General features: G+C 31.9%; 2 protein-coding genes across 3 annotated transcripts; one reads left to right on the forward strand and one right to left on the reverse strand.

The window, feature by feature from the left end:
- Positions 1 to 242: 242 nt before the first annotated feature.
- On the forward strand, positions 243 to 4093 carry LOC128669330 (uncharacterized). Its single transcript, XM_053744088.1, has 7 exons — positions 243 to 395; positions 840 to 929; positions 1536 to 1566; positions 2572 to 2655; positions 3108 to 3176; positions 3487 to 3564; positions 3878 to 4093. Exons 2-7 carry the CDS (start codon positions 853 to 855, stop codon positions 3902 to 3904), a joined length of 366 nt encoding a protein of 121 aa, XP_053600063.1. The 5' UTR covers positions 243 to 395; positions 840 to 852; the 3' UTR covers positions 3905 to 4093.
- A 5590-nt stretch (positions 4094 to 9683) lies between these two features.
- On the reverse strand, positions 9684 to 13111 carry LOC128669328 (basic salivary proline-rich protein 4-like). 2 transcript variants are annotated; one of them, XM_053744086.2, is made up of 3 exons: positions 12893 to 13111; positions 11801 to 12337; positions 9684 to 10569 (listed from the first exon to the last, which is right to left on the reverse strand). In XM_053744086.2, the coding sequence occupies exons 1-3, from the start codon at positions 12969 to 12971 to the stop codon at positions 10037 to 10039; spliced, it is 1149 nt and encodes a 382-aa protein (XP_053600061.1). In that variant the 5' UTR covers positions 12972 to 13111; the 3' UTR covers positions 9684 to 10036. The 2 variants fall into 2 exon arrangements, with proteins under 2 accessions (XP_053600061.1, XP_053600060.1); XM_053744085.2 differs by having other exon boundaries at positions 11663 to 12337.
- Between the last annotated feature and the right edge of the window lie 444 nt (positions 13112 to 13555).

Genomic DNA, 13555 nt, shown 5'->3' on the forward strand with positions numbered 1-13555 from the left:
TTTTAATTGGTCTATTATCATATATGTTAGTAAAATAAAACTAGCCATCAATCATTGACATATAGTAAACTTATTCTAAAAATTGTGTTAATATTCGTGCAATAATCAGTGACACGTTCAAATATTTTTATTCGACTTGTTCCGTATGGTGTTACTTACGTAAAATTCCATGTATTTACTAAACAGACTGATATACTTATTATGTCAGCTTGATGTTGAATTTATTTTCGTACTAGTGTCCTATTTACTTCAAGTTATCGCTATGACCTTAACGTTGAGCAAGATGATATTTTACTGTCGAGTTTGAGATCAAAATTCAGTCTATGCAAAATCTTGGTGGTGTCAGTTGAATTTAGTGTCAGTTAAATTCAGATTTTATATAACAAATTTTTGATGTAAGTACAATTAGTCCCAATTCAGGTTTAAATATATATAAATTAATGGATAAGAAGTATTTCGATACACGTTTCGTGCAGAAAAGTTCGTTTTCGCTGGATTAACAATCTTTGGATTTACAAACTAAACTTTAAAGTTCGTTTTCACTAAATTTACAAATCTTTGCATAAACAAGTTAAAAAAGTTTTAGCAACGACTATTTCTTTTAAGATTTATGAATTTAGTTAAAATATGTGTATTATTTGACTATGTATTACATATGTTATATAATTATGTAATAAAGTAAATATGGCCGTTTATCTCCTAAAATTAAATTTTGCCTTGTTAGTTTTACGACTCAATTATATGCTTTTATTCAAATTTATATACGATGATTAGAGAATCGCAAATTGTTTATAATGTCTTATTATGTCTTAGTGATAATAAAAACATTTTTGTTTCAGAACTAACATCACAATGAATAAAATAATTTTGGGTGTTTTAGTTTTCACTGCTTTATTGATGATGGTACAATCTAGCCCCTGTTCTCCAAGGTAAGGCGAATTTAAACTGTGTGAAAAACTTCGCATTGTGTACGTGTCGTTACCTATCGGGTGTAATGGGTAATACCGGCATTTTGTAATGGGTAATACCGACATTTTGTCACGCAATAGGATAGTTACCATGAAGTCAAATTAGATACTTTTTTTACATGTGCCAAAAACAAAAAAAATATGTGGAGCTTACACGACAGAGGGAACACGTAACGTCACAAATCTTGGAGTCCAAAGCGTTTCAGTGATACTGTAATGTAAACTAAAAAATACTAAATCTTACTATTAATAAAATTGACCAATTAGAGTGGCATTTGATGATACCGAAGCAACTCTATTCACTGCATTCACGAAAAGAAACGGAGCCTAGAGAGCAGAGCTAGTAAAATATCTGCTTACATAAATATGATAATGACGAAACACGAGGAAGATTAAGATAATGGGTTCCGAATAATTCACCAGATGATAAGCAGAAATATAGTATTTGATAATTCATTTAATGAAACAATTTAAAGTTTAATAAAATTTTATTTAAGTTTAATATTTATAATCATCGAAGTGAATGATTATATATCCATCGCGTTAAGTATTTTATTTTGTTTACAGAAAATATCGTTGCCGCAGCAAATGTGAAGAGGTAATATTTCTAAGTACTAAGTATATTAATTAATACTTCTTAACTGATTTTGAAATAATCTAAAAAGCTTCTTAACTGTAGTCAAAAACACAGCTTTAAAAATACAGACACAATTTTTTAGAGATTTTAATTTTGTTATATCTTTAATTGCATTGCCATTATCACAGTGCTTGTGTCGCATATGGTGTAAGATCCTTCAAATAGGCATAAAAATTTCGTCACCTAGCCTTTCTGGCAGAGTAGAATGACGCACAATTTCTATCAAGATGCACTTATTTTGCAAGTACTCATAGGTACAAGTTTATCAATAACTATCACTGTAAGTGTAACTGATAAGAAACTAGTACAGATTAAGGGTGAAGGTTTAAGAAACATTTAATGTTTGATATTAATACAATATTAATTAATATGCGAATAAAATTACAAATATTGTTTTGATATATAGAAATATAATTTTGAAGCCTTATTTTTTTCATTATTATTGTGATTTTTTACAATAGTAAATATTTACAAATATAATTTGAATATTAAATATTGTATGTTCTGTTATGGACAGGACAAAGTGAAACATTACTATATATTACAAGCTGCACAGAACGAAGTTACCCGCGTAAAATTTATAGCAAAAATTGTACAGAACAATTTACTTTATAAAGCGCTATTGAACTGAAGACTTTTTGACTAAATCGCGTACTTTCGGGATATAAAGTACTCTATGTGTTAATCCAAGATCAGCTACGTTATTATAAAATTTCATAAAAAATGGCCCAGCCGTTTGAGCGTGAAGAAGTCATAAATATACTTATATACTTCCACCTTAATAATATCAGTGGGTTAAGACCATTGTGACACAATAAATATTTGATCTGATTATCACTTCTACCTATTTCAATACTTCGCAATTTTATTTTAGTAAGTTCATGTACGTGAAATTTTGTTATAATGTATTACCTTCTGAAAAATAAAATAAGAATATTAATAATTTTAACAATGAGATTTTTTCAGCAAAAAAATAAATGTGATGACTCATCATCCTCTTCCTCATCATCGTCATCATCATCGTCCGAAGAAGATCATAAAAGTAAATGTGTAAGTTATTACCTTAACAGATACTCACTAGCGTTAAAAAAAACAGTCTCAGATACATAAATGCGAATAAAATTAATTTGAACTAGGAAATTTTTAACCGACTTCTTCATTCATTGCTACGAATACAATTTAGTAATCGGACTCCGATATCCAAATATAAATATAATGTTCCCAATGCGACGTGATTAATTTAGGCCGGGTATTTGTAATTTTTATACAAATGGACTGCATTGCTCTTCACTCTATACACCTGATTTAATAATCCTGGTCATCGGTGATCACTGATCACTTATTATCAAGTGACCCCATTACCCGTTTGTTTTCCTAAGTCAGTAGTATAGTGCATTAAACTCTAACGACCACATAATACGGTAAAGACTTACCCATTATAGGGTAATCTATGGTAAAATTTATTTATTTAACATATTTGATTTCAAACTTTTAATTTTTAGGGTAAATCGTCTTCATCGTCTTCGTCGTCCTCGTCTTCTTCTTCGTCTGAAGAAAATGAAATTACCTGTGTAAGTTTTACGTAGAAACTGTTTCACTTATGTTTTGTATAAAAGAATCAAAAGAAAATTTTGCTGTCATTAGAAGCATAGTCACTGAAAAAAAAACAGTTTAATTATTCTGAGAATAACACTTTTTATTTTTTATTTTTTATTTTAAGCAGAACAGCAAAAAAAACGAATTAAAATGGTGCTTTGAAAGGAATATCTTTAAATATGCTTCCAACTTCGCTTAGACGAAAAAACGATCTCTTTCAATAAGTAACTTAAAATAATCTATTAAATTAAAATCTATATTAATTTATGTCATGTTTGTTCACAGAGACTAAATAAAGACGATTCTTCTTCGTCTTCATCGTCATCTTCTTCATCTTCAGAAGAGGAAAAACCAAAACACCATGTATGTATTAAATATAGTAATAGGTTATGTTTTAGAAATGTCTTTAAATCGTATTGGGAAAATCATATAATTAAAAATATAAGTGTAGTATTAAGTTAACATTAAAATATTTACTATAATAGCCATACATTGGTCAGTCGAAAAGACCACCCCGAATTACTTGCTTGACGCAAAAGTGCCCATAACACTTGCAGCATTCCTCGGCTATATTATGATTTATACTTTGTTTTAAACTAATTTTTACGAGTACCAGATCATTATGTGATTTATTTTGGTTTTATGTTTCTATTATAGTTATATTTCTTTTTTGCAGCACAAAAAAGGCAGACATTTCCACTAGAAGATTTTCTACTAAGAAATTCCTCAGCAGTCTACAGTCAATAATAATAAATAAATATAATAATAAGACTGTAGATAAATAATTATTGGTAAAATATAGGGCAAGGTTTTAACCTTGCCCAAAATTCTAGAAATCTATTATTTATTTTGTACTAAAATTTTAATATTTTGAATAAAATTATTTCTTGGAGCTTTTTTTTCAACTAGCGGCCCGATCCGCTTTCACTCGGGTAAATCAATTATATACAAATAAACCTTCCTCAATCACGTTAGTGAAAACCACACGTAAATCCGTGCAGTCGTTTTTTAGTTTATCGCGAAAGACAGACAGATAGACGCGACAGGGAACTTTTTTATAACATGCAAGGATATGTAAGGATCTAAATAAACATATTTTGATATGCTAATATGATACTTAATGACAACGAAATTCGCATCAATTCATATAATAAAACAGTAGAAACAAAAATTCTGTACATTGAACATATTTACACAAAAACAAAATTAGATTCATAGTAACAGAGTAAGAATTTAAAGAAAAAAATCTGTATATCTATTTGTCTGTTTGTATACGCTACTACCGTCGAGAACTACTGGATGGATTCGAATGAAACTTTTTTGTTATATAGCTTTTTTGTTATTAAGTCTGGGCAACACATTATAGGGTATAAATGATTTTGAAAACTGGAACACCAGATGGAGAACTATGATGGTCCAGCTAAAGTATAGGAAATATAGAAACGACGCCTTAACCAACGTTGTGCAGTCTGATGAGACTGGTCCAGCTACACTATAGGAAATATTATAGTTTTTCAGTCTGATAGGCACCTTCTGTATGTATAGATATCGTTACGCTTTATCTGTACGTTTTTTAAAGATTGTCTAACACTTTTTTACTAAACGGTAAACAGGTATTCCTAATAGTTGTTATTAATTAAAATATCGTTCTGACAAAGTTATTTTAATCACGGAATACCGGCGCTTATGGAATTTTTCGTTTACGACACAAAGGATCAAAGGCTTAATTTTGAAGCAATTTTCGTATAGGTAGGTAAGGCGATTCATATAGTTAGTGATAAGTTTAATAGAGCAAGTAGAATTTCCAAAACGATCAATAAAATATTGAAAAAATGTTGACAAGTATAATGGCCAGCCAAATTCATCTTTAAAAAAGCAAAAATTTCACAATCCATCAAATCAATAAAGAAAAGATATACTCATGATTTCTGATAACGTGTTAATACAATGAGTCATGATCAAAAAAATATATGTGGCTTGCTTAGATTAATAAAGGCTTGTATGACAGTGGGCACAAATGACGTCACAATTGTTACTATACAACAAAAAATACCAAATGTTACTATAAATAAAAATGGTTAATTAAAGTAACATTTAATTACCATGCTATCATGATGTAACGTTTCATTTTATTTTATACACAGGCAAATACCCTATCAGTAAGCTACGTCATAATAATAGTGTAGCCTTTATTTAGACGTTTGTAATATATACAAGATTAAATTTATGAATACTAAAAACATAAAAAGTACATTTTATGCTGTAGGTAAGTAAATCAATTTCAACAAAACAAATAAAATCTTGGTCAGTTATTTATATCGCGAAAATTAGGCTTCCTTATCCGATCCGAATGAACGCACTGAGGCGAGGCTGGATTGCGAGAACCACTAACGAGAAATTCACAATGATGAACTTCAAGTGTACTTTATAATTCATAATAACAACAATATTTATTTTGTAATTTAAAACCTAGCATTTGGATGAAAAACTACATTTTTATCTTGAGTAAAGTATACTCCTAATTATCGCTGTTGACTGGTAGAGATCCTTTTATGGGATAGGTCCGTCATTGCATATTTACTTTCTTGTTATGTTATGTACTTTTTATAAAGAACACATGTTAAAAGTTAATTTTCGTATTTATCACTATAGGTGATTTATGTGTCTATCGATCTAGGTATCCTGTGTATACACAAAGCAGTGGATCTACAGACCACACGCAAGTAAAAACTTTCCTTACTTTTGATATTATATTGTTATACATGTCACAAATGCTTTTGAACTTTGAAAATAATATTCAGATGAAAACATCTGGAATAGAGCGGGAATGAACCTGGTATTTTTTCGCTAGTTTATGTGGTGGTTCAGGGGTTCAATTTCCACTCAATTCCAAAGATTTTTCATTTTATTATTTTATTTTCAATATTATATATTCTCCAATATTATAAAATGTTATTAAAACTGAACATGATAATTTAGTTATCAGTTATACTGAACATGATAATTTAGTTATCAGTTATTACTCTATTTATACTAATGAGATAAAACAATATGGCTATTGGCTATATTATTATAGGTAGATAATTTTAAAACAGTTATTTCCGCATACATTGAGTTCAACTGTACCCATTACCAAAATAAATGATTAACTGAAAACAAATTGAATAATACCACTGAGAATATTTTTTTATTATTCGATTCGCATAGATTTTGATTTCATAATACGATAATAATTGGGGAATATGAATATAAATACTCTCAATAATCATCAACAAATGCACATAGTACATATGTGTTGATGATTTAATGAGCTATTTATTACCAGTGAAAGCACTACAAGTGCTAGTACTACTAGTAGTTAGTGCTTAGTAGTGTGATTGAAGAATGCTAAACACCAATTTGACACAACTCCACAGATAGCAAAGTTTATTAGGTCTAATCTATGAATAAACTAATATAATACAAAATATGTGTAAAAAAAGTAATCATTTTTTTAAGATCATTAGAACCATAATAAAGTAATCTTGCCAAAAAATGTGCGACGCATAAATTGTCAATGTTATCGCGTGTACATAACTACTCCGATTGGAAGTTGACTGGTGATAAACGAATGGTCAACAGTGATACGCCGCCTGTACTGAGTGTAGAATGACGTCTCTATTCACTCCTTTATTACTCCTCGCTATTGTTGGTTACGTAGTAATTCCGTCTAACGGTGCCGCGACAAATACCCTAAGTGACATTCGTGGCATGTTGAAAAATCCTTTCAAAGTATTTAAGAAATCAGTGTCCAGTTTAGAACCAGTGAAAATCAAAATCAAAAAAAGCTCAAGTAATGAAGTAGTACAACTGCAAGCATCTATAATCGACGTTCCTTATAACCTACCTCCGTGTCCAAAAGGAGAGCGGATGCTGGCCAATGGTGTTTGCAAAGCAACTTGGTAGTGTGAACGGGAGCTATTAATATTAAAGTGAAATGGAATTTAGAAATGCTTTAATCGTTCTCATGGTCGTGATGAGCTTAACTTCAACAGTGGAATCCGGCGTTATCATAAGTATTGAGGAAAAACTTCGACAAGTAGAAGAAGCAAGGGGAAATACACAGACTAGTCAAGTTATAAGAGTCCCAGATTTAAGATGTCCTGAGGGAACACACAAATCGCGAATGGGTTCATGTAAACGGCCTTTCCATTAAAGGTAATGCGATTTATTTATTGTAATATGTAAGTAGAATAGATCCTGTTTTACACCATTTCGATGGCTTCATTAAGCCATTCCAAGTGGGTAATGGAATCTATGGTACAGTATCTAAATTCCATGTGCTGTGGAATTAATGTAGGTAAAATGATTACAGATAAATTGATAGTTTCAGTCATACTTTATTGTTTCTTTTATAAAAAACTTAATTTATACCCTAATTAATACCCAATTATTAGTGTGTGGTCCTACCGGCGATATAAATTACTTTTATTATTTTTTATATCTTTAATGTTTTATTTTTAGATGGTGACCGCACATAGTTTTCCGATTCGAAATGGAATTTACAACCAAATGGAAGTTCTTTGAAACTTAGTATTATTTTATTTTGTCTCTGATAAGAGGTCAATATGTTATCTATAGTTCTATAATATGTTTAAAACTAAATCTCAGTCGACAAAATCAGTCTCAAGGGAGCACAACTTGTGAAAATCACATTCTCAATATGAAACTAAAAATCGTGATCTGTTGCTTTGTGCTACTGGAGTTTTCAAATTTAGTTCATGGAAGTAATATATTAGAATTTGCTCAAAAAGTTGCAGAAAGAAATAGAGAAACATTGAAAAAAGTGCGAGAGAATTTCAAAGGATTTCAAATATTTCAACCAACTACAGTCAAAAATCAAAACCCTACGAGTGAAGCTGACACCTCTACATCTAATGGACAAAATACTACCATAAATATTACAGAAAACACCGTTGTATCAACAACTACATCTTCTACTGTTGAAATTAGGGAACCTTCAAAACAAAACCTGAATACTATTGTCTTTCCTAGTGAAGAAAGTGCAAATGAAACCACAACCAGTAAAGCAGTGGAAACTACTACTGAACAAAAGGGAAGAGAAAATTTTGCAGGTAATTGTGAGACAGGATACAAACGCACTACTGATGGAAGATGTATGCCAACTTATTAATTAATCTTACTATATATTAAAAACAAATAAGTTTGTGTGGTGTTTTGTTTCAAACTGATTTGGTGAGATAAATTGTATTCATATAAGTGTAGATTTAGTTGAAAAAGCATATAAATTAGATCAACTAGAAGCAACTTACCATTATTACATTTTATTGTCGTGACTTGAAAATAATTTCAAGCTATGTTTAATCAATTCATGTATAATAAAGATATTTAATTTTATTAGTGGTAGAAACCTTTTTATTTCTTAATATTTTACAAGAAGTGGAATATTTTACACAAAATTTCACTATTTTCTTTCTACACATAACACGTAAGGATAAAAGAGAAAGAGAGAGAGCATAATATATGTCACTATTAAGTATACCAATCTGTCTCATGCTTTGTCGACCTCGGTGGCGCAGTGGTAAAGTGCTTGCCTCTGAACTGAGAGGTCTCGGGTTCGATCTCCGGTCGGGTCATGATGGTAAATGATATTTTTCTGATTGGCCCGGGTCTTGGATGTTTATCTATATATGTTATAAAATATAGTATCGTTGAGTTAGTATCCCATAACACAAGTCTCGAACTTACTTTGGGGCTAGCTCAATCTGTCATTTGACCTAATATTTATTTATTTATTTAGGCTTAGCTGAAGGAAAACGTCGTGAAGAAATCTGCTTATTGGTGAACAGTTTAATTCATTGGTATTGATAGTGGTATATGCGTCTACTTGCCACCAGATGTCGATATGTAATCGTAAAACTCATGTCAGATGCCCTGGGTCAATTTGAATTAAATCTGACACCAGTGTTAACAATAACATACTCGATAATGGAAATAAAGAATACATAATCCATGGCATATTCCATGACAGACATATAATCACGGTCAGCAATGTATGCGTGACTTTCGGACCCAATAGATGGATTCATATTAAATTATTTTTAAAATTCATATCAAACATTTTGAAAATCACAATAGTACAATCACACATAGATCAACAAAACAAAAAACACTATATCCATGCGTTATTAACATGACCATATAGACCAACCATAGGGACCAACACTGTTCAAATGAGTTTCTTTCGGCATTTCTTCTCAGCAGTGGTCGTTCCGAAATGCCAGTAGTTTGTAGCTTGTGACAAATAACTATAAATATAAAGATTCACGAGAAAAAGTGCCTGTGAAGGTCTAATTTCTGAATAAATGATTTGAATTTGAATTTTTTGAAATAGGCATTTGAGTTTATTTTCAAAATGCGTCGTGTTTTCTCAGGCGAGGTTGGATTGTGGCTCTAATGAGCAATAATGATGAAACTGTTCCTCAACTTTTACATAATTTACTTTATTTTCATTTTCAACTGAATCAATTCATATAAACCTTTCATGAGAAATCTGTATAATATTATGTAGGCTCCGATTTTTCCAACTTTTGTCCATCTCCGACAGATGCAAAAATTAAATATTACAGAAAATAGTTTCAAAATCAAATTAAATGTATAGCTCTGCGTAATTGCAGATAAAGGATAATTCTCAATAGTCATCACAAATGCAAAGGGAGTATCAGTCTTTTAGTTACAATTCTGTTTAAGTCTAACTCGAACTTATTAAATATGACTGCACAGGTATTTCTAAAATTAACAGTAATTTTATAAAAACATGAAAAAAACTTTTTCATTAATTTTCAGGAGTAACAGGAAGTACTTGAAATAATGGTATCCCTTGTGCAGGCTTTTCTGTAACATCATCATCACCTCTATTATCTAATGCGATACCATGTGCATTTGACGGCCTATTTACTACATTCGTTTGCCTGTCTGAGCCATTATTTTCTGAATTTCCTTTATTTCCCTGAGGTTGTCCATTTCCGGATGAATATGTGTTGTCTGGTTGATCCCTATTATCTTGTGGCTCTCTGTCATCATTTGTTCCATAATTTGGTGGTCTTCTATTATCAGGTGGGCCTCTGTTATCTGGTGGGCCACGATTAGGTGGTGGACCCCGATGATCCGGGGGACCCCGATTATTTGGTGGGCCACGATTATTTGGAGGACCTCTATCATCTCGGGAACCATCGTAGTCATAAGGTCTGTCATTTGGTGAGAATCCTCCATGTCCAGGTGGCCTTTGTCCTCCGTGGCCTGGTGGTCTACCTTGAGGTCCGTGTCCCGGAGGCGGCTGCGGTCCGTGAAATGGTGGAGAACGTTTATCTAAAAAAGAAGAAGAAGAAGAAGACGAAACAAAATAAGAATATAATTTAAAAAAAATAAATATTGTTCAAGAAAATATATGGCTCACTCATCTTTTAGACCAATATTATCCTTAAAGTTATAATAATGGCATTAAAATCCAAATTAACTTTTATTTACTACTTATATTTATAGATGGGCTTTTCATTTTAAAGCTATATATGACTAGGTATTATATAGTCTTTATTTCTTGTATAGTTTTTATTTTATGCTCCATAGATTTTAAAATAAATGAATACTAATTTAATTATCTTTACTTAAATAATATGTAACAATAATTAATAGTTTTAAAGATGATTGAGGATATGACATCCAACAGTGTAAACTAAATAAGAGTCATTTTAACATGGAAAACAACGAAAAGAAAATTCAAGTTTTTAAAATATTTATTTAGTGTAAAAAAGAACTTAGACAAAGTTATGCTTACAAAATAATTAAAATTAATGTTATCTCAAGTCTTCCGGTTTCACTGGCATAACTTGGAATAAAAACGGCGAAAATGTTAGAGAACTATTTTCAACTGTACTTGTATCAGCATTGTTAATCAATGGTATACCGTTTTGTTTAACTCGTCGAGATGTTCCAGAATTCTGAACATCTGTGTTCATATTTAGTCTAAGGTCAATTTTATAATCTATATCTTCCGATTTATCTGTATTTTCACCTTGTGAAGGATTAGAGGTATTCGTATTGTCATAATTTGTAGGTCTATTGGATAGTTGAGAATGCATTTGCTGATAATCTTGAGACAAAAAGTCTGGTGGCGGTGGAGGATGATGATATGGTGGGGGTTGTCTGTACGGTGGTGGTCTATGGTCATAAGATGGCCGTAGTCTTCTGTAAGAATAGTAATCGTATTGATGATTGTCATAAGATGATCGTTCGTGAGGTGATGGGCCATAATGATGATAATAAGGAGGTGGTGGAGGTCGTCGGCCACCATAATAATCGTGTTCATGACTGTCAGGTGGTGGGGGGTGATGATGCCATTCTGGCGGGGGAGGGGGAGGACCATGGTAAGGAGGGGGTGGTGGGTAATAGTCTGATTGCCTACCTTTGTAATATGGATCATGAGGTGGAGGGGGCCTCCTATAATCTTCCCTGTCATAAGATGGTCTGTGATCAAATGGCGGATGTAGAGGTGGAGGTGGCAGCGGTCTGTCGTAGTCTGAATAATGTGGAGGTGGTCTACCGTAATCATGTGGAGGAGGCGGTGGTCTGCCGTAATCATGATGGGGTGGAGGTGGAGGACCCCTTCCATAATCTGAATATTGTGGTGGTGGCGGTGGCGGTGGCGGTAACGCTGGTCTTCCACCATCCTGGGCAGTACCCTCATTATTGCTATCGGGTGGATCTTTTCTTTCATCGAATTGATTACTATTCGGCTGTCTTTCATTATACCTATATTGTTCCGGTTGAGGTGGTGTACCTTGTGGTGCTATCATTTCATTATATTTTTCAGGCATCACCGAGCCGTCAGAATTAAATCCTCTTTCATTAGAAGACGCAATTAATTGAAAATTTGAGCTGTTTTCAGCAGGTGAATCAAAAACTGATTTAAGTACATCAGCAAGTTGGTTTTCGTTAGATAAGGTCACAGTGTAGGCCACTACATCCGCGCTTTGTTGTTCAACAGTAGTAGGGAATCCCTGTTGTTGTTGGCTGTTGATGTTGTTGTTTTGTTGTTGAGTCTGAGTCTGTAGCCACCAAGATTGCGGTGTTCGTTTTTCTGACAATGATAAACAAATTGTTGACAGATTACTGCCATTTGACAAAACCACTACGAGAAATTTTACTTCACCATCACAAAGTTAATGAGCGAAATATTTTTATTTCAATACTAATAGATTGGTGTAATTTTATTACAGGCAAAATATCTACTGAATTTTTAATAACACTGAACAACATTATGGTACTATTTTATAACTGGTCATAAGATAATAAATTATTCATCAAGATATAACGAGCACCGCACATACTCCCGTACCATTTTAGAATAAAATTTAATGATTTTTTTATCCAAAAGAAAGGATAACATTGTACAATATATATTCTTGTAACTAAGTAAGAGTTGTGCTGCTGCGCTGTGTCATTGCAGAAAATAATTTATATTTAGTTTCGTTTGAAATTAGGTACTAAATATAAAATGAATTATATAACCATAATTTGAATAAATCAAAAAGTGTTTATATCAAAAGAACGGATATCAGTTTAATGACCTTGATCAAATATAACTAAATAGAGTAATAAACGATTATGGAATTAAAACAAAAAACCCAATTACCTCTCGAGGTCGCTTTAGAGGATCCGCAATATACACAAACAGTCATGGCACACACAACTAGCACCGAATACTTAAACATATTTGTTTTTAACTTAAACAATTCTTAGAATATGTTCGTGGTCTTTCCTGACTTCATACTGTTAACCAGTCAAATAAAACGAAGTTCACCAACTGTTAGATTTATGTACCTAACACTCGTGTGTGCAAAAACACGAACCGGTTTACGACAAGTTCGTCCATCTCATCGACTGACGTTGAGGCCAATGTCAGTCACCATAATTGGGAAAACATTATGATTATATACGTTAATTTAGTGATTCTATCTAGATAATTTTGATGGAATATTGATGTTGACGTATCTAATAACTATATACCTATATTTGCATGTATATATGTGTGGTGCAGGTGTCATTAAGTCGGTTTTGCCTTAATTAGTGCCAGCAGAGGTAGTTTTACAATAATTGCCTACCAGATTAGTGTTAATGGTCCATGCTAATATAAGAAAAGTATTCTAAGTAACTGTGTTAAGTAACGGTATATGTAAATATAATTTCACCAAAATATTATTCCATATTATTCCTATAATGCATCCAAATTTTACTAGTAGTAGGTAAGGTATAAGAACCCTGAAGTTTATTTTATTACTTTTTTTGAAATTGTAAG

This window comes from Plodia interpunctella, chromosome 4 (genome assembly GCF_027563975.2).
Source record: "Plodia interpunctella isolate USDA-ARS_2022_Savannah chromosome 4, ilPloInte3.2, whole genome shotgun sequence".
Taxonomy (NCBI): Eukaryota; Metazoa; Arthropoda; class Insecta; order Lepidoptera; family Pyralidae; genus Plodia; species Plodia interpunctella.